Source organism: Rhincodon typus, chromosome 19 (genome assembly GCF_021869965.1).
Source record: "Rhincodon typus isolate 14 chromosome 19, sRhiTyp1.1, whole genome shotgun sequence".
In the NCBI taxonomy this organism is placed as follows: Eukaryota; Metazoa; Chordata; class Chondrichthyes; order Orectolobiformes; family Rhincodontidae; genus Rhincodon; species Rhincodon typus.
Window position 1 is genome coordinate 44,129,501 of NC_063350.1, and position 18,513 is coordinate 44,148,013.

At 38.3% G+C, this 18,513-nt stretch overlaps 1 protein-coding gene across 3 annotated transcripts in view; it reads left to right on the forward strand.

The window, feature by feature from the left end:
* ccndbp1 (cyclin D-type binding-protein 1) overlaps positions 1-18,513 on the forward strand; it is a 28,610-nt gene that overhangs the window by 1,706 nt on the left and 8,391 nt on the right. Inside the window, exons 1-10 of one of the 3 annotated variants that reach the window (XM_048608136.1) lie at positions 2,633-2,687; positions 3,035-3,209; positions 3,653-3,732; positions 3,820-3,901; positions 7,015-7,111; positions 11,693-11,766; positions 12,293-12,369; positions 15,360-15,610; positions 16,232-16,292; positions 17,371-17,417. In XM_048608136.1, coding sequence (XP_048464093.1) covers positions 3,191-3,209; positions 3,653-3,732; positions 3,820-3,901; positions 7,015-7,111; positions 11,693-11,766; positions 12,293-12,369; positions 15,360-15,610; positions 16,232-16,292; positions 17,371-17,417 — 788 coding nt within the window. In that variant the 5' untranslated portion in view covers positions 2,633-2,687; positions 3,035-3,190. Of the gene's footprint in view, positions 1-2,627; positions 2,688-3,034; positions 3,210-3,652; positions 3,733-3,819; positions 3,902-7,014; positions 7,112-11,692; positions 11,767-12,292; positions 12,370-15,359; positions 15,611-16,231; positions 16,293-17,370; positions 17,418-18,513 lie in introns of those variants that run through there. The other 2 variants (XM_048608137.1, XM_048608135.1) reach the window with 2 other exon arrangements.

Consider the following 18,513-nt stretch of genomic DNA (forward strand, 5'->3'; position numbering starts at 1 on the left):
CTTTCCTGCTCCTCTGATGCTGCCTGGCCTGCTGTGCTCCTCCAGCTCCACATGGTTTAACAAGGCACTTCATCACCTTGTGCACATTTAGGGATGGACAATAAATGCTTAGCCTTGCAAGCAATGCTCACATCCCTTGAGTGAATCACAAAAGAAAATCTAGAATTCCCTCCATGATTCGATCTGCCTCTTTTCCCACTTTTTTAATATGCTAACACCAAATTAATTTACCAAGCATTTGGTTATTTGTCCCAATATCATCTTTTGATTTAGTATCAAATTTTGTCTGATTACACTTCTCTGAATGTGTTGGGATGCTTTGCTATGTTAACATTTGTATATAAATGAGAGTTCTGCGTTCTGTGTGCTCTGTTGCATGTGATCTGCATTTGATTCGAATGTTCCCAGTTAACTTAGCTGAGAGAGACATTGACACCCATTGGAGCTATGTTTAAGCTTAGAACTGTTAGGATAAATCTTGGAAACTGTATATGTATTTTCTTCAAGTGGGAAGTGGGATTTTGGTCCACTACAATTTTGTTTCCTTTTCAGGTTGTCCTCCAATGTTTGTCTAAGCTTGTGTGTGGAATGAGACCCCATTTGTATGGTTGTGTTTGTATGGATATTGGAGAATTGGCAAATGTCGATCACAGCAATGTCAGGAGACTCTTCTGCAAAAGAGATTGTTATGAAATTGAAGCATAGTGGAATTTGAAACATAGGGAGCCATCTAGTGGTTTGTGTGTAAACCTGGGAAATGGTTTTGTTTTCTGATGAAGGGTCTAGGCCCGAAACATCAGCCTCTCTGCTCCTATGATGCTGCTTGGCCTGGTGTGTTCATCCAGCCCTGCACCTTGTTGTCTCGGATTCTCCAGCATCTGCAGTTCCTACTATCTCTAAATGGTTTTGTTTTATTGTTTACGTACAGGATTATTGTTGGAATGAGGAATGGGTGTCTCTACAAATATTCAAAGTGGCTATTTGATTTCCCCAAGCCCGCTCTGCCATTCAGTAGGATCCTGCCTGAAATGTTTGTGTTTTTAACCCTAGCACAGCCCCATATTACCTCTGATAATTTTTGATTCCCTTGTCTAATTAAAGTCTATCTACCTTTGCCTTAAAAAAAGTTCGAGAACCGCTTTCTCCATCACCTTCTCTGGCAGAGTTTCATAGTCTCTCAATGCTCAAAGAAAAAGATTCTCCTCGTCCTTAAAGGACAAGACCTAATTGTAAACAGTACCCTGTCGCTCCAGATTCACATCGAAGAGGAAACATTCTTTTCACATCCACTTTGTCAGATCCACTAGTTACAGGATCTTCGAAACTTCAGTCAATTCACCTTTCTCTCTTCTAACCTCCAGTGAAAACAAGCTCGGTCTGTCCAACCTCTCCTTATAAGACACCCTGCTAATTTCACATCTCAAACAAGTAAAACACTGAACAGCTCTCATTGCATTTGTGTCGTAAAATAAGGAGACACGGGTCGGATGGTATTCAAGATGTGGCCTCACCCAATGCACTGTGTAACTGAAGTTTATCATCTTTGCTTTTATGTTCAATTCTTTGCATAATAAAGGATTGCGTTCCACTAACCACTTTAATTATTTGCTGTACCTGTATACAAGCTTTTTGTGACTCTCAAAAACAGCTAGCTGCTTCTTCATCTTGGAATTCTGCAGTCATTTTTCTGTTTAAATAATATTCTGCTTTATTGATTATGATAAGTTTTACCATTGAAAAAGCTTTTGAATAAATTTGAGGCTGCCCATCTACATCTTGTAAGTTCTTTTGAAATGTTTAGAATTTGATTTTAGCAAAATCATTATGCAATGTTTATTGGCGTGCTGACTAAAATCTTGTTTTGCAGTCACAGTAAAAAAAAAGTATTCACAACTGCAACCTGTGTTTATATTGCACCTTTAATTTTGTAGGAGTCTGAGGATATTTGATAGAGATTTTAAAAATCTTCAAAGTTTTGCTTTGTGTAAGCAAATAGAGACTATTTCCAGTGATTAATGTGTGGGAAATCAGAGGCTGCAGTTCTGAAATAATTGGCCAAGAAAATGTTAGTGGTCGAAATTTTAAATACTAGTACCTTTTGTTTCTTCCCCTTCTCTTTTTTTCCCATTAAGACTGATCTCCAGGGTCTAGCAGTTAGCTCTGGTATCAGTGTTTTAGTGAAATCCTACATTTTTTTAAATCTGTTTCAGCCATTAACAATGCTAGCCTTCAATAAGGAATTGAATAAAGTATTGAAGGAGAAACGCAATGTGGAAATATGGGGAGTGGAATTAAGTGGATTGCTGTCTGAGTGTGCTGGCACAAACTCAATTTGTCGAACATCTACTTCCTATGCTGTACTATTGTAGAGGTTTTAGAGATTTTTGTACTTTTAATAGTCATACGTGTATTCTCTGCAGTGGTTGCTGGAGTGGGAGCCCTGACTGTTTGATTATCCCACTCCACCTTCTCGCCTCAGTTCGAATATTGAGAGCTCAGCTTGTGCTGAACTCTCCTGGTTAAGGTTGGATAACTCAGCACAAATGGCTTTTAGTGAGATGCACTTGTTCTCTTAATAATCTGAGAAATGAAGCAATGTATTCATGGAAATTCTTCTCTTTTTACAGAAGGAGAATCATTATGGAAGTCTGAAAATTTTGACTTGCAGCACTTCTGGAAAAGTCTAGGTTTGTTGCTTGATGTATAAAGATGTGGGAAGAGATTACTGAGTATTGACGGCCTAAGTAACCTGTAGTGTTCATCAGATATAATTAAATAAATTAAATATAGATGGGGATGTTTTTAAACTTAACTTTAGACATGTAGTGGAGGTCAAGCAGGAAGCTAGAATATATACAATTTAAGATTTCTACTGAAATATTGACTTTAATTAGCTTAATTTTACATATTTGAATTTTTAGCTTTTGTTTATAAATATTTATAATTTAGGAGGAAATGCCTCTGTTGTTAGGGGAACAGGGATGTTGTCACGCATGTTGCAATAATGTAAGCTCATTATCTATTGCATGCATAGGATAAAGAACCAACTGTCAGAAGATTGCGGTTGAAAGAATATAGAGGAAAGTAGTTTGTTCCACTAACAGTAATCGTTCTCGCTTTTTGGTTTTTCAGTTTAGAACATTATTAGTACCTTTCCTGTGCCAACATTTGTGGCAATACCACATGTCCTATGATTGACCAGCACATTGGTAAACACACTCATATAAATCTTGAAAGTAAAACTTAAAATATGTAGAAGGAGGTTGTGTGTTTAGTTTTATTTTGTGACATTTTTGTAATAACTTGTGATTGAAGAAGACAAGATTTGTTCCAACCAATATATGATGTGATTTTTATTATTTGATGAAATAAAAATTTCTATGAATTCATAGAATCTTTTGCTAATGTTATTGTACTACTGACTTCCATGAAATTAACTCATAACATTAAGAAAGCAAGTACAATATAATGGGGAAAATTTTGCAATAGCAGTTTAAACTCTGCCTCAATAATAAATTTTAGATATAAACATGTATTAGGCCAGGCTTATTTCACAGTTGGTGGTTTTGATTTGTGGTCAGTATAACTAGTTCCAGCTTTTATTTTATTGTTTTGAACCGTTGCCTGGATTATTCAAGCATGTTTCTTTTAGGTGAGTGCTTCAAAGCAATATCACATGAAGCAACGAAGCTAAGTCTGGCCTTTTCAAAACCACCCTTACCATCTGTACAGGTGAGTGCATAAGTTGAACTTCTGATTACAACTCTTACACTTGATGAAGCAATGCTACATTCAAATTAATAATGTTTTCCATATTAGGACTGTCAGAAACTCACTGCAGACTTTCAGAAGAATGTCCTTAATTTAACCACTGTGTATTATTGGTTACCCAAGAGCCAAGGCAAGTGCTGCTGAACTGCTACAGATTTATCTATTGAAGTGTTGTTAATACTGTAATGTGTTCATCCATGTAAGAGAAATGAAAACTTGCTTTTGCCATTATAACTTATTGTCATTCAACAAAAACAACAAATGTTCTATTTTGTAAATTGAAAAGACAAGGATTTGGAATGAAAAATGTTTTAAAAAAAAAACCGTGGCTCAAAAAAATTAGCAAGCATGCTGGATGAATTGTTGTTTCTCTGTTGAGAGAGATTAAGTATGTCAGTGACTTGGAATGATGACTTTTCACAGCTTTAACAATTTGAAACTGCTATTCCTCATGAAATGCATTTGAACCATACCAACTCAGTTCTGAATGACATTATTCAATTTTATGTATGTTACAACTTTGCAAGTTTGAATTGCCTTTCTGTTCTGTATGACTGAATTGAACACGCACTATTTTACTTCACCTTCCAAACAAGCCCTCGAAGAGATCTGTGTAGTCAGTTCCATTTGTCTGCGTGTCCCTCCTGTCAAACTGCATAATTTAATGTAGTTGTAGATGATTTCCGCCCCCCATAGTGAAGTTTAAGGGACCTTGAAATGTGTGTACAGCTATGAATGTAGTTTAACCATCGTAAACCTTGCAGCAGTCAAATCTTGCTTTAGGTCAATGAAAATAAAAATAAAGTCACTATTTTGCACCTTCTTAGTTTTTCATGCCTCTGCTCTTAACTCCACCAACTTTCCTGAATGCCCTTCTGTTCTCATCTCATAATTTGGAATCTTGTATTCTGTTTGATTCTGTTTCGCAACCCCCTTTTCCATCATTGAAATAATTTATGCTGGCTCCTCACAGCCTTTGGTATCAATTTCAAGTCTTTGTTTTTACATTCAAAGACTTCTAGCCATGTCCCACTCTGCCTCAAAGCTTCTTTAGCATCTTGGCCAGCCTCACTGTCAGTTTAGAAGGAGAAAGAAAATTACAAGGTGTCTGATAATTTACAGGGTGCTATTTTTAAAGTAAAATCATTAATAGGATGTGGTCATTGCTTGCTGGGCCAGCATTTTTTGCCCGTATCTAGTTGTCCTTGAGAAAGTGGTGGTGTTCTGCCACCTTGAATTGCGGTGATAAGTTTTGTGTAAGTACCCTCACAATGCCATTGCACCATAAGAAAAAGGAACGGGAGTGGACTGTTCAGTTCCTCAAGCCTGTTCTGTTATTCAGAAGATTCAACGCTCCTCATATTCACTTTCCTGCCCTTTCCCTTAATCTTTGATTTGTCTACTGATCAAAAATTTCTCTATCTTGGCCTTAAATATACACAAGGTCTCTGTGGAAAGGAATTAAGGAGGGCTTTCTAAGATTTTGATCCAGTGACATTGAAGGAACGGCAATACATTTAAATCAGAATAATAAGTGACTTGGGAGGAAACTTGTGGATTAGACATGAGTATATGAAATAACTAATCAACAGTCATAAAACTGATAGACTGAAGTTCTGTTTGTTGAAAGCATTAGTTATCACAATTTTACCCTAAAGAAGAATAACTCACCAATAACTGACAACTTTTCAAAGATTTTTGTGTTATCGGTGGACTCAGCACAGCCACTAACACACCATTGTAATCATTTTTCTGAGGAATAACACTTGGAAGAATGTTTCTCTTGTAATGCTGAAATTTGTCAGTGGTAGACCTAGCAAGATGATTTTGTATACTTAATGGGGAGTTTCTGTCAGCAGTATTATACTTGACTACTCCTGTGAACATGGATTTCATAAGATTTTTCTCAACATTTCTGTCAAGAATGTATAATAAATAGTTTTGCATTTTCTATTATTCTAAGATAGTCCTTTTAAAAATTGATTTGAATAGGTTCTTCAAAAGGCGTCTGAGTAGATGAGTTGAGTGTAATAACTTTTGTAGATACGAAACGCATCAATAGAAAGAGAAGGATATTTAAGATCGGGATCTTGGAGAAATGAATAAGGACATCTTGAAAAATGCCCATATTATGGAGGAGGAGGTGCTGAACGTTTCAAAATGCATAAAGGTGGATAAATCCCATGGAACTGATCAGATGTACCCGAGAACTCCGCGGGAAGCTAGGGAAGTGATTGCCGGGCCCCTTACTGAGATATTTGATAGCCATAGGTGAGGTCCTGGAAGACTGGAGGCTGGCTCATGCGGTGCCACTATTAAGAAAGGTGGTAAGGAAAAGCCAGGGAAGTGTAGACTGGTGAGCCTGACATCGGTGGTGGGCAGTTGTTGGATGGAATCCTGAGGGACAGGATTTCCATACAGAACAGAGAGGCAATTCAAACTTGCAAAGTTGTATTTGGAAAGGCAAGGTTTGATTAGGGATAGTGTACGTGGCTTTGGGCATGGGAAATCGTGTCTCGCTAACTTGAGTTTTTTGAAGAAGTAACGAAGAGAATTGATGAGGGTAGAGCGGTGGACATGATCTTTATAGCCTTCAATAAGGCATTCAAGGTTCCTTATGGTAGCCTGGTTAGTAAGGTTAGATCACACGGAATAGAGGGAGAGCTAGCTATTTGGATGCAGAACTGGATCGAAGGTGGAAGGCAGAGGGTGGTGGTGGAGTGTTGCTTTTCAGACTGGAGGCCTGTGACCAGCAGTATGCCACAAGGATCAGTGCCAAGTCTGCTGCTTTTTGTCATTTATATAGACCTTATAGAGGTTTATAAAATCAAGAGGGGCATGGGTAGGGTAAATAGACACTGTCTTTTCCCGGGGGTGGGGAAGTCCAAAACTAGAGTACTTGGGTTTAAGCTGAGAGGGGAAAAATTTAGAAGGGATCTAAGGGCCAACTTTTCCACGCAGATGGTGGTGCGTGTATGGAATAAGCTGCCAGAGGAAGTGGTGGAGGCTGATACAATTAGAACATTTTAAAGACACCTGGATGAGTACGTGAATAGGAAGGGTTTAGAGGGATATGGGCCAAATGCTGGCAAATGGGACTAGATTTGTTTAGGATATCCGATCAGCATGGAAGAGTTTGACCAAAGGGTCTATTTCCATGCTGTACATCTCTATGACTGTATGACTCTAAATCATTAATTGTGATGGTTAAGAGATGCTAATGATTTGTCTCTCATACTTCAGGTGTAACTCTACGACGATTAGTTCGAGATGCCACAGTGGACGTAGTGGAGGGAGTCATTCAGCTTTTAAATGTGATACTGAGCACACCCCTTCAAAGGTGCAAAATTTCAACTACACAATTCATTTGAAGATGTAAAACAAACTTGCATTGTTATTTAAAAATCCAGTACTTAACAAAGCCTGTGATACCTCCAGGAAAACAAGAAATATATTGCTCAGATATTCTTTTAAAACTCGTGAACTTTGGTATCTCTCTTTCCATGTTTTAATCTTCAACTGTGCTTAATTCAGATATACAATTCTTTATGACCAGAATGTAACTATTATCTGTAGGTGTCTGGTTAGAGAATGGATTGTCACTTGAGTTGACTTGATATTTTGTTTGAATTGAAGTTTCAATGCAAAAGTGGCAGAAGATCTGTCATGTGCACTGAACTCCTATTAGGAATGCCTGCAGTAGACCCTCCTGCACATTACTTAGATTAATGATTTTATAGACAATTAGGAGTAATGTTAACATTTTGTTTGATAATTCTTGTGTAACAGTAAATGATTTGGGCGTTATATGTTTGAGGGTGTGGTGGTAGAAGGAAAAGGAGGAAAAAAGTGTGGTATATATTTTGATGAAGTGATTCTGAATTTGGATTTTACATTCTCTCACTCAGCAAGCTTGGCTATTTTCCCCAAAATTTAAACAAAAGACAATCTTCTGAAGGGTAAATTTGTGATGGCCTCATTTACTTTGTGAGACTTCCTGCTCACCACCAGCTTTTCTGAGGAGGAGAAAAAAATGCCTTCTCTAAGAAAATAGATTTTAAAAATATTGATTAGAGTTACTGGGTGTCATTGGCAAGGCCAGCATTCATTGACTCTTCTTAATTGTCTTAGTGCTGGTAAACTGCTGCCTAACACTGCTATCTGTCCTTGTGCATTCAGTGTCTAGGTATGCTATGTTGTCATTTCAAAAATTCCAGTATTTTGACCAAGTGACAATGAAGGAAGGACAATATTTTTGCAAGTGAGGGTGGTGTGTGACTTGATGGTGGTGCCCTCCTGTGCTTACTGCTCTTGACCTTTGTGGTTGAGAAAGCAGTTTTGGAAAGTTGAAGAAGCCTGGAGGCCATTACTAACAGTGCAACTCTTAGCTGGTGCGGTCTACATGGTGTACCCTTGGAGGACGTAAGTATTTAAAATAGTGGGTGTCTCTACTTCTGTCACAGGCCTAGTTTGGAGCTATATAATTTAGGACTCTTCTGACTTTGTCAGAAGTGATGCTACTCCGATTAATGTTGAAGTTCCCCATGCAGTGTATGTTCTCGAATATTAAGAACACATTAGGTCTCTATATGTAGGGAAAGATTGGAGGCAGTCCAGAAAAGGTTGATCCCAGGTATGGAGGGATTTTCTTATGAGGAGAGATTGAGTGGGTTGGGCCTGTACTCATTGGAGTTTGGAATAATGAGAGACAACCTTATTGAAATATATTAGGCTTTTAAGGCTGTAAACAGCCTTAGTTTCTTCTCTTGTAGGAGAGTCAAGAGCAGAGGCATAATCTTCAAGTAAGGGGTCACTCATTGAAGCCAGAGATAGGGAGGAATTTCTTCTCTCAAGGTTGTGAATCTGTGGAATTCTTTACTGAAGAAGGTTGGTTGTTAAGTATATTCTATGCTGAGATGAGACTAATTTTTAATCAGTTACAGAATCATAGGGTTTGGATTAATAACATGAAAGTGGAATTGAGAATGACCTGATCAGCCGCAATCTCATCAAATGGTGGAGCAGACTCAGTGGGCCAAATGGCCTACCACTGCTCCGAAGTCTTCTTATCATTCTGTGGCCTTGGTCAATCTACTAAATGTTTTTCAAAAGGGGGAATGGTGATTTGGTATCTGAGAGAGGGTGATAGTTGTCAGTCAACAGGACACTTTCTCGTTTGTGCTTAATGTTTACTTGTTGCCACGAAGCTTCATAGGTTCTGGAGTCAATAACCAATATGCCCAGGTCTACTCCCTCCTGACTGTACACCATTGTGCTGCCCTCAAGTGGATCTGTTTTGTTCGTGGGAAAGAACATAATAGTGATGATGATGGAGGAATCTGTGGTATTTAATCATAACTTTCATCCAATCAAAGTTCTGTGTCAGGTTGTTGTTTGCTTGATTTTGGCATCAATCCCAGATGTTAGTGAATATGTGTCTGTGTCACTTCTGGTGCGTAGTTTAATGCCAGGTGATCACCCTATATTCATTCTTATACCCTGTGTAGCAGATTATTTCTAAATATCCTTGTGATTTGTTGAACTGTAAATCATTCTATTCACTTTCTATTGCAGTAATTTAACTCATCTTGTCTACAAGACCAAACTGCTACTACTTCTAGTGTATTCCCACCAAATTGCTGCCAGCTTCTCTTCCTGGACCCCATGTTAGCAGATACTCACTGGTTCTTTCACACAGTGAACATCCATCTTTCTTTTAAACCTGCTGCTATTACTCCTTGATAAACTAATACATGACCTGATCATCGTTACAAACAAACACTCAATCTCTAACCTTCATTTCTTATCAAGTGTAAAACATGTAGTTACTTTCCAATACTCTGCTCATCTTTCCCAGAGCCTCGTGTTTGAATTCTTCCAATCAAATTTCCATCCTACCACAGTATATCTTATTAAAATTAAAAGTGACACATTTGTGACAGTAGTAATGTTAAACTATTCTTCCTCCACGTTCTCAACAGTCTGCAGCCTGTGAGCACACCGTCCTCCTCTAGCACCTCTCCATTACTGTTCAGCTGCATGGGACTATGCTTCTTTTTATTTGTCGACATCACTGGCAAGGCGTATGTATGTGTGTATTGTACATACATACAACTTTAGAGCAGGAATATACCATGTGGTCCTTCAAGCATGTTCCCCCATTCATTAAGGTTGTAGCTGATCTGATTTAGGCCTTGATTCCACTTTCCTATCTATACCAATAAATTTTGACTCCTTTGTTAGTCAAATGTTTATCCATCACAAACCTATTTGTTTACAATTTATCTAGGCTGACATTTGTTGTCCATCTGTAATTGCTGTTGAGAAGGTGATAGTCTTTTTAAACCACTGCAGGCCTTGTGCAAGTACAGCCATAATGTTGTTGTGGAGGGAATTCTAGTGATTTGATCCAATGACATACTAGGAGGATTGTTTTATTTCCATGTCAGGTTGATGTATGTCTTAGAGTGGATCTTTGGACGCCCTTGTGTTCCCATGCATACTCCTTTATATTATCCAATTTTAGACAGTATATCAATTACAGTGATTTCTCCTCTTCCCTGAATTCTGGATATTTCCTAAGGATACTTATTTCTCTTCGGTGAAATAAACCAAAGGTTTTATACGTGTGCACTAACAACATCCTGCTCTACCTACTACTATCTGTTGACTTTTCCAGTGTTTATAACTATCAAACTGCTTGTCTGGTATTCAGAACTGGATGAGCAGAAATTTCCTCTGCTTAATTATCAAGAATATCAAAGCCAAATGCTAATTGCTAACAACTATTTATTCATCTCCCTGGTAACTATCTAAATTTGAACCTGACTGCTCATACCTTTCATGTCATTTTTAAACCTGCGGTATTAGACTGGCCATTTCCACTGCTAATATCGTTGATGCCACTCCTACTTCAGCCCACCTGCTCTGGAATCCTCATCTGTGTTTCTTCTAGGCTCGACTATTCCAACCCACTGTTGTTTGGTCTCCTATGTTCTATGTTCTATGTTCCTTATCCAACACCTTCGTGCTCACTGATCCACATTGTGGCACTGTTGACCAGGATCCACTGTTAAAATTTTCATCCTGCTATTCAGTCCCTTTCAAGGTAGCCAGAAGTATACCAGTGAGAGGATGAAACCTCCAAAAAAGCAAAATACTGCTGAGACTGGAAATCTTAAAAACTCTAGAAAGTTGGAAATTCTCAGTTTGTTAGAATGCATCTGTGGAGAGAGAAATAGAGTTCAAGTCTTGAGTGATGAAGTCACCTTTCATGAGTTCTGACAAAAGGTCACTGTACCTGAAATATTAATCCTGTCATTCTCGCTAAAGATACTGCCAGGCATGGTCAATATCCTTCTCAGTTTCAAACACAGGAACAAAAACAAAGTTGCTGGAAAAGCTCAGCAGGTCTGGCAGCATCTATGAAGGGAAAAACAGAGTTAACGTTTCGGGTCCGGTGACCCTTCCTTCTCAGTTTCACCTCCCTGAAATTCAGCAATTGGATTTCTGTAATATCTTTAATTTAGTCAAAAATGAAACCATAGGGATAAGATGAAAAGAGAGAATTAAAATTGTGGTCTCATTTTCTTTTAGCCCAAATGTAAATCAAAACAGACTTCGTAAAAAGGTTACTGCAACTTTTAAGAAAAACGTGATTAGTAATTCAGAATTTGGTCACTGTGGCCATGTGCTCGTAAACTGACAGTGAAACCCACTTGATAAAATTCAATTCGTTTTAAGGTCTATTTTGATTTTTCTTTTCAAACTTTAGCACCATTTCAGCCCTGTGTGTTTACGTGCTAAAGAGTTATTCTTCACAAGATAATTTTGATGTTAAAGGCATGGATATAATGGTGTTGTGTTCAGTCCTTGTAGATTTGCATGATTTGTATGTGACATTTTATTCTTTTGGCCTCAGTTTATCACAGGGCCAGCTGACATCCACAGGGGGAGTTTGGGAAGCATGTGACAGGTTTTCTAAATTGCCAAAAGGTAATGTAGATTTCAAAATATGTTATAAATTTCCTCTCCTTTTCCCTTTGCCCTCTCCCTCCTTTCTCTCCTTCCATCCTCTAACCCCACCAAAAATTCTTGCTTTAACCTCCCCCCCCCCACCCCCCATGCCATTTTGCTTTCCCCATATTCCCTGCTGTCATCTGTCCCTACCATTCTGCACTCTCTCCCCATCTCCTATTCCTCACTCCCATTCATGTCTCTCAACCACCCGTCCTTTCCTCTATAAAAATTAATATTTTGATGTTCTCTGTACCAGTATTTAACTATGACTCGTTTAAAATTTTGGAGAAGCTTTAGATTTGAGTAATTGGTGACTGAGCTTCTACCACTTTGAATTTTTTATTGCTGAGTTACTAGTGATTTTTGTCGTTAATAAAATGTCAAGGTGATATTTTCTCTTTTTGAGTAATATTTGCCAATCATATCTAGTTACCTATTCTGATTTTTTTTTTTAGCAATAATAAAAATTAGTATGACAGACTGCCTGCTTTCTGCTCTACAGATAACCAGGCAGCTGTTTTATCACTGATGTTGTCATATGCAGCTATTGTGGAAGATGCTTTGGAAGAAATGGAACAGGTACAAAATCTAATAGAATATATAAACCAAAACTTAGTTATGTGTCTATACAAAATCTTAGGACCTTGATTTGTGCAGTACTGGATTCTGTCCTATGGGAAGGATTGTACAATGGTTGTGATGCTGATTGATGAAATAATGACATAGTGGAAAAATCATCTTTTTATAATTATAAAACAGAACAGAATGTTGGAAAGGGGTGCAGGTACCTGCTGACATGGACCAGTTGAGCTGAATAGCCTGTGTCCATGTTGTATCTTCAAAGTATCTCTGTGTGATATTTTAAAACTGAATTTCGAGTAATACAGAATGCAGAGAGCACATAGCCCTTTAGGAAGGGGGATTAGGCCCTTCAACACCTCCACCCTGATTTGTCATTCAATATGATCATTGATAGAATATGTCAATGTCTTTTATCCACACTGTCTGCACAACACTTTATACCATTTGTTATCAAAAAATCAATGATCTACTCACTTAAACATACACTAAGTCAAAGTTTCTGCAGCCCTGTAAGACAGAGAATTCCAAAATTTCACAATTCCTTGAGTAAAACATCTTCTCCTTAACCTGCTCCTCAATGGCACCTGCCTTATTTTTAACTTGTGGCTCCTGGTTACGGACACCTCACCTAGGGAAGCATCACCTACTCTGTCTATCTCGTTAAATACTCTAGGCTTCGGTGAGATCACCCCTCATTCTTGGAAACTCCACAGTATCCAGGCTCAGTTGGCCCAATCTCTCTCCATACCTGCCATCCTGGGAACCAATCTGGTGAATCTTCATTGTATCCCCTTCTATGGCTATAATACCCTTTGTTACATAAAGAGACCAAATTGCCCACAACTCCAGTTGTGGTCTTACCAAGCTTCTATACAATAGAAGTAAGACTTCACTACTGCTGCTCTCCAATCCTCTGGCATTACAGGCCAACCTTCCATTAGCTTTCCTAATAGCTTGCTGCAACTGCATGTTAGCCTTCACTAACTTATTAATAAATACTTGGGTCTGTTTGTACATCTGCACTTTCCAACCTCTTACCATTTAAGGTATACTTTGGACATGTTCCTCTGAAGGAACGTGGATGACTTTACATTTTTCCGTTTTTATGTTCTATCTGCCATGTTCTCGTCCATTCATTAATCACGTCCAAATCTTCCTAACGCTGTTTTACATCTTCCTTGCAACACATATTCTTGCTTAGTTTTGTATCATCTGCAAATTTGGAAATATTATGTTTGGATCCTATTCTGCCTTGTTGGCTTTGAAAGAAGCTCTCAATTAGTCCTGTACCCCTGCCCTTTCTTGTTGGCCTGTATTCTTTTCTCTTCTAAATATTAACAGATTCCCTTTTGTAACTCACTATTGAAGCTACATCTATGCTTCAAATCAAACCTTGCTGTGGAATGAAGTATCTCTTCATTGTACCTCTGGCTCTTTTGCCAATTACCTTCAAACTGTGACCTCAAATTATGGACCCTTCAGCTCGCTGAATCAGTTTCTCCTTGCATAATCTGTCAAAACCTATACAACCATCTCAACTCATCCCCTACATTCAATTTTGATTAAATGATTTTGATTATATGATTTTGGTTATGTTATTGCTGCTCATTCTTTCCATTTAAAATGTGTTTCTTGTTTTACTAGTCTGTTACAATCATCTTCACAGTTTACATTGCTGAGTAGGAAGTTTCACCTGAAGGAGCACAGAGCCCATATGCAGCTTTTTAACCAAAAATTACCAAAATAAAAGTTCTCTTAAAAAAAAAACTTGTTCAACTGGAGATTCCATTTTAATTAATTTTTGTTGACAATCCAAATGTGAAAATGTAGTAAGTATGGTTTAGTAACCTGATTCTGTCGTCTTATCACCCGCATTCCCATTTATTCTTTACCCAAGCTCCTTACCTTTCACTTGCTTAAAACCCATTACATTTCCATTGATCTAAAATTTCATTGATCTGCAATTGTGTTATTTTTCTCACTGCACATATTGCATGAGTTCTTCCAGAATTTCGGTCACTTCTGTGACATTGGGCAAGGTATTCACATTAGTCAGAGCTCTTCTGTGGCATTTGGAACATGATTAATTAGCTGCTATCAGTTTCATTGATTTGCTTGCCACCTTTTTACTGTGTTCTTAAATGGTTTGACAAAAATATTGAATTGAGAGTGGAGCGCTGTATTTTCCATATTTGACCACTTGGTGGAAGTCCAGATCACTGTTCTGATGAAGGGTCAAGGTCGCTGATAGCATCTAATCTGCTGAATATTTTGGCATTTTCTGTTTTTATTTAATCTCTCAATGCTTCCATTTTATTTTTTGTCTACTCGTTCAGATGTCTGCTCTGGCTTGCTTGAAATGTTTCCCAATTATACCAAATTATTGGAAATTCGGTAGTGAGCCTGTTTATTGTTTAATCTGAGATTAGAGAGAGGTAGAAGGATGGAAATTTGGTGATAATGAAGTTTGTCAGCTCCTCTTTTTGAACTAAAAGAATGAATAAGTGGCAGTTTAAATTATGTTCAATTTCAACTAAAATCAGCCGATAATGTGTGTTTGACTTGAGTCCAAAGACCAGAGGCTGGGGGACAAAAAAACTTTCCTGTTCTTTTTTCACACCTAGTGATGTATAAAGCAGGCAGAGAACTTGCTTGCATCCGTTTAGCCTGTCACCAGAAGTGGTAAGTTGAGGAGCATGTGCCATTGGCTGACCAAGAATTTTGCTGAAAACCAAAAGAACTGGAAATCTGAAACAAAAACAGAAATTACCGGAAACTCTCAGCACGTTTGACAGCATTTGTGGAGAAAAATTAGCTGATGTTTTTGGTCCAATGACCCTGAATTCTGAAGACTTTAAACTGGAACCTAGGCACCATCTAATACTGAGCTGCTATTTGTAAGAGATGACTATGCTGACCTCTTTTAAGGTAGCAGTGAATAAATTGCATCTAAGTTGTATGAATAATAAGTTGTATGTACTTGGCAGGCTCAGCATGCAGACAATCCAGATCCATTCAGTGATATTTTTGACGATGCAGACACTCGAGAAAATCGGGACACTTACTGGTCAGAAGCGGACAAGCAGGTCATGGCTCCTTGCTTGGGACTAGTAAAAGCAGCCAAAGCATGTTTGAAAAAGGTCTCTGCAGCAATGAAAACTCATGGGAAGGTAGACAGCTTGCAACACATAACGCAGTTGGATGATTTGGGTGACATTACCAGTGAAATTAGCCCCAGGTGAGTTATGATATTATTATTAAATGCAAACCTGCAACTTTAGTCTACACCAGTGCAATGTGGTTGGGTTGGGTTTGAAAATGAGTTTTATTTTACTTTTAATCAAATATTAGCTTGTGTGAGCAATTCCATCTCCAACTGTCATTAGGCAATAGTGAGCAAGGAGCTACGTTGTCTGGATTGCCACTTTTTGTGGGAGATATTAAAGCAGAGGCGCTATCTGTCTGCTGATAGTGGACAAGATCCCATGGCATTAATTGAGAAAGTGTGGGGGATTTCTCATGTTGCTATGCCCAACATCATTCCTAAAGTAACATGGTTAAAATTGGTTATCTAGTCATTTAGTTCAATGTGATTTGCAAGTTAGCTGACACATTTACTGAAGTAACGTTGAGTATAGTTAAAAAATACTACTTCCTAAATTGCTTTGGACGCTACAAAAATACAAGTCCTTTTCAATGGATTCCTGATAAATGTTACACGTTGTGTTTCTGTAAATGTATTTTTGTTGACAGGGAATTCATTGTATTACTCTTGTCTGCACTTGAATACTGTACTAACCTTGCAAGCCACAATAGGTTTGGATGCATTGTTGGTAAACTTGTTGCTTACCTCTTCTAGTGTTGATGAATTGGTCTTGAGTCTTTATCCTCCAATGGACCACGTAACTGTGCAGATGAATGTGAGTATTTGCCTTGAAAAGCAGTCAGCAGTACTGCACCATACTGAGTTTGTCTTGATTCAAGCAGAATGTGGGAATGGCACTGTATTTTTTTTTGGTATTTTGACTAATGGTATGATGGAACATGACTGCAGGAGCACAAAGTGTTGATTTTTACAGAAATGCAAGAATAGAATGTTTTTGTCCTCAGCTTATTCCCTCATACCTCTTGGGCGTACATACAGATTTGTGGTAGGATACCTCTTGAGTGTACATATAGATTTGTGGTAGGATCTGTTTATTTGTTGGTTCTTTAGTTACTTCATTATTAGACAATGAGGCAATATGCTGTGTACCAGCTAACAAATGCACAGATTGACCTGTCACCCACCATCTGTCTCTTTTCAGTGTTTCTCTTTTAGGAAAAACTGGGTTGTCTCTGCTCAGTCAGTGCTGGGGTGACCTGGAAGTGGTTTCTGGAAATTTTAGGCATGGCACTGTATAGAGAGGAAGGAATGCCGATGAACTGCTTGGAAACACACCTTGCTATTGTGTGATAACAAGGTATGGAGCTGGATGAACACAGCATCCCAAGCAGCATCAGAGGAGCAGGAAAGCTGACGTTTCGGGTCAGGGTCCAGACGCAAAACGTCAGCTTTCCTGCTCCTCTGATGATGCTTGACCTGCTGTGTTCATCCAGCTTTACACCTTGTTATCTCAGAGATTCTCCAGCATCGGCAGTTTGTACTATCTCTGAATTGCTATTGTGTACCTTGATATATTGTCATATATAAGACATCCAGACATCATTAAAATAACATGAACGGAGCAAAGGCCATTAACTCAATCAGACAGTATACATTGATGTCTCCCTCAGTTTTTTCTTAAGATGGAAGTTGTGATCTTTTGATCTCTCTCTGTCTTTTCCTTCTGACCTGTAGACCCCTAAGAGAACTTTCAAACTGCAACGTGTTGGCCACTGTTGCATTGCATTGATCATCTATGGTCACCTGTAGAAAGTCACAAATGTACTATTTGAATATTGTCAATGTTTTTATTTGAACTATTTTGAAATAATTAAAGTATTGTTCTGTTTCAGGCTGCAAATGTCACTATGGTCTTGAACAAAGTTCTGGAAATAGCCAAGTGAGTTAAATGATCAGCATATTTCTAAAACTCATTGCAGTGTACATTTTTGTTTTAATATCTAAAGACTATTTATAGCACTTTCATATTTGCCTTCAGACATGAGCTGTGCGCTAAGTAGAGTCATACAGCATTGGAAGCAGACCCTTCAGTCCAACCAGTCCACGCCAACCATGTTCCCAAACTAAACTAGTCCCATTTGCCTGTGTTTGGCCCATATCCCTCCCAATCTTTCCTATTCATGTACTTAGTGAAATATCTTTTTAAATGTTGTAACTGTACCTGCTCCACCATTTCCTCTGGCTGTTCATTCCACACACTAATCACTCTACATCTTTGTATGGGATAGAGATCTAATGCGAAGTGAAAAGATGAAGTTAGATGCTTTCCACCCACATATGAACATATAAATTAGTTCCCTCCAGCCTGCTCTGCTGTTCAATACGATCATTGCTGAATTGATTGTAGTTTAAACTCCACATTCTTGCCTATCCCTCCATAACCTTTGACTCCCCTGTTGGTCAAGAAATTGTCTACCTCTGCCTTAAAGGTATTCAATGATTCCATCTCCTCCATACTCTGGAGAAGAGAGTTCCAGAGACTTGAGACCCTCTGAGAGAAGAACATGTCCTTGTCCCCTCTGTTTTAAATGGAGGAACTCTTATTTTTAAACTGTACCATCAAGTTCTGAAATAGACAACATTCCTCCTTGTTCAATTGTGCACTATCTGGCACAAGGTGGCGACAGTGTTACTTATTTAAATCCTGGCCTAACACCCACCCTGTTCATATGAAAGGGAAATTTGCCTGTTCAGCCTCTCGGGCTTTTTCCACCATTTGTTGAGATGAATGATGGCTAATTTATATTCCAGCTCCATTTACTTCAGCATATTATGAGCTTTCAGACAATACTTTAACAATTTGAACACTGACATTAAAATGTCACCTCAAATCATGTAATCTTTGGTATTCTAAGCCAGACAGTTCTGAGTCTAAATTGTTTTCTTTGCTTGATCAAATTACTGATTAATCAACAATCTACTACTTCTGTGGGTGTGAGGTCTGTATCTCCACCACCTGTAATGTAAAATTGTTT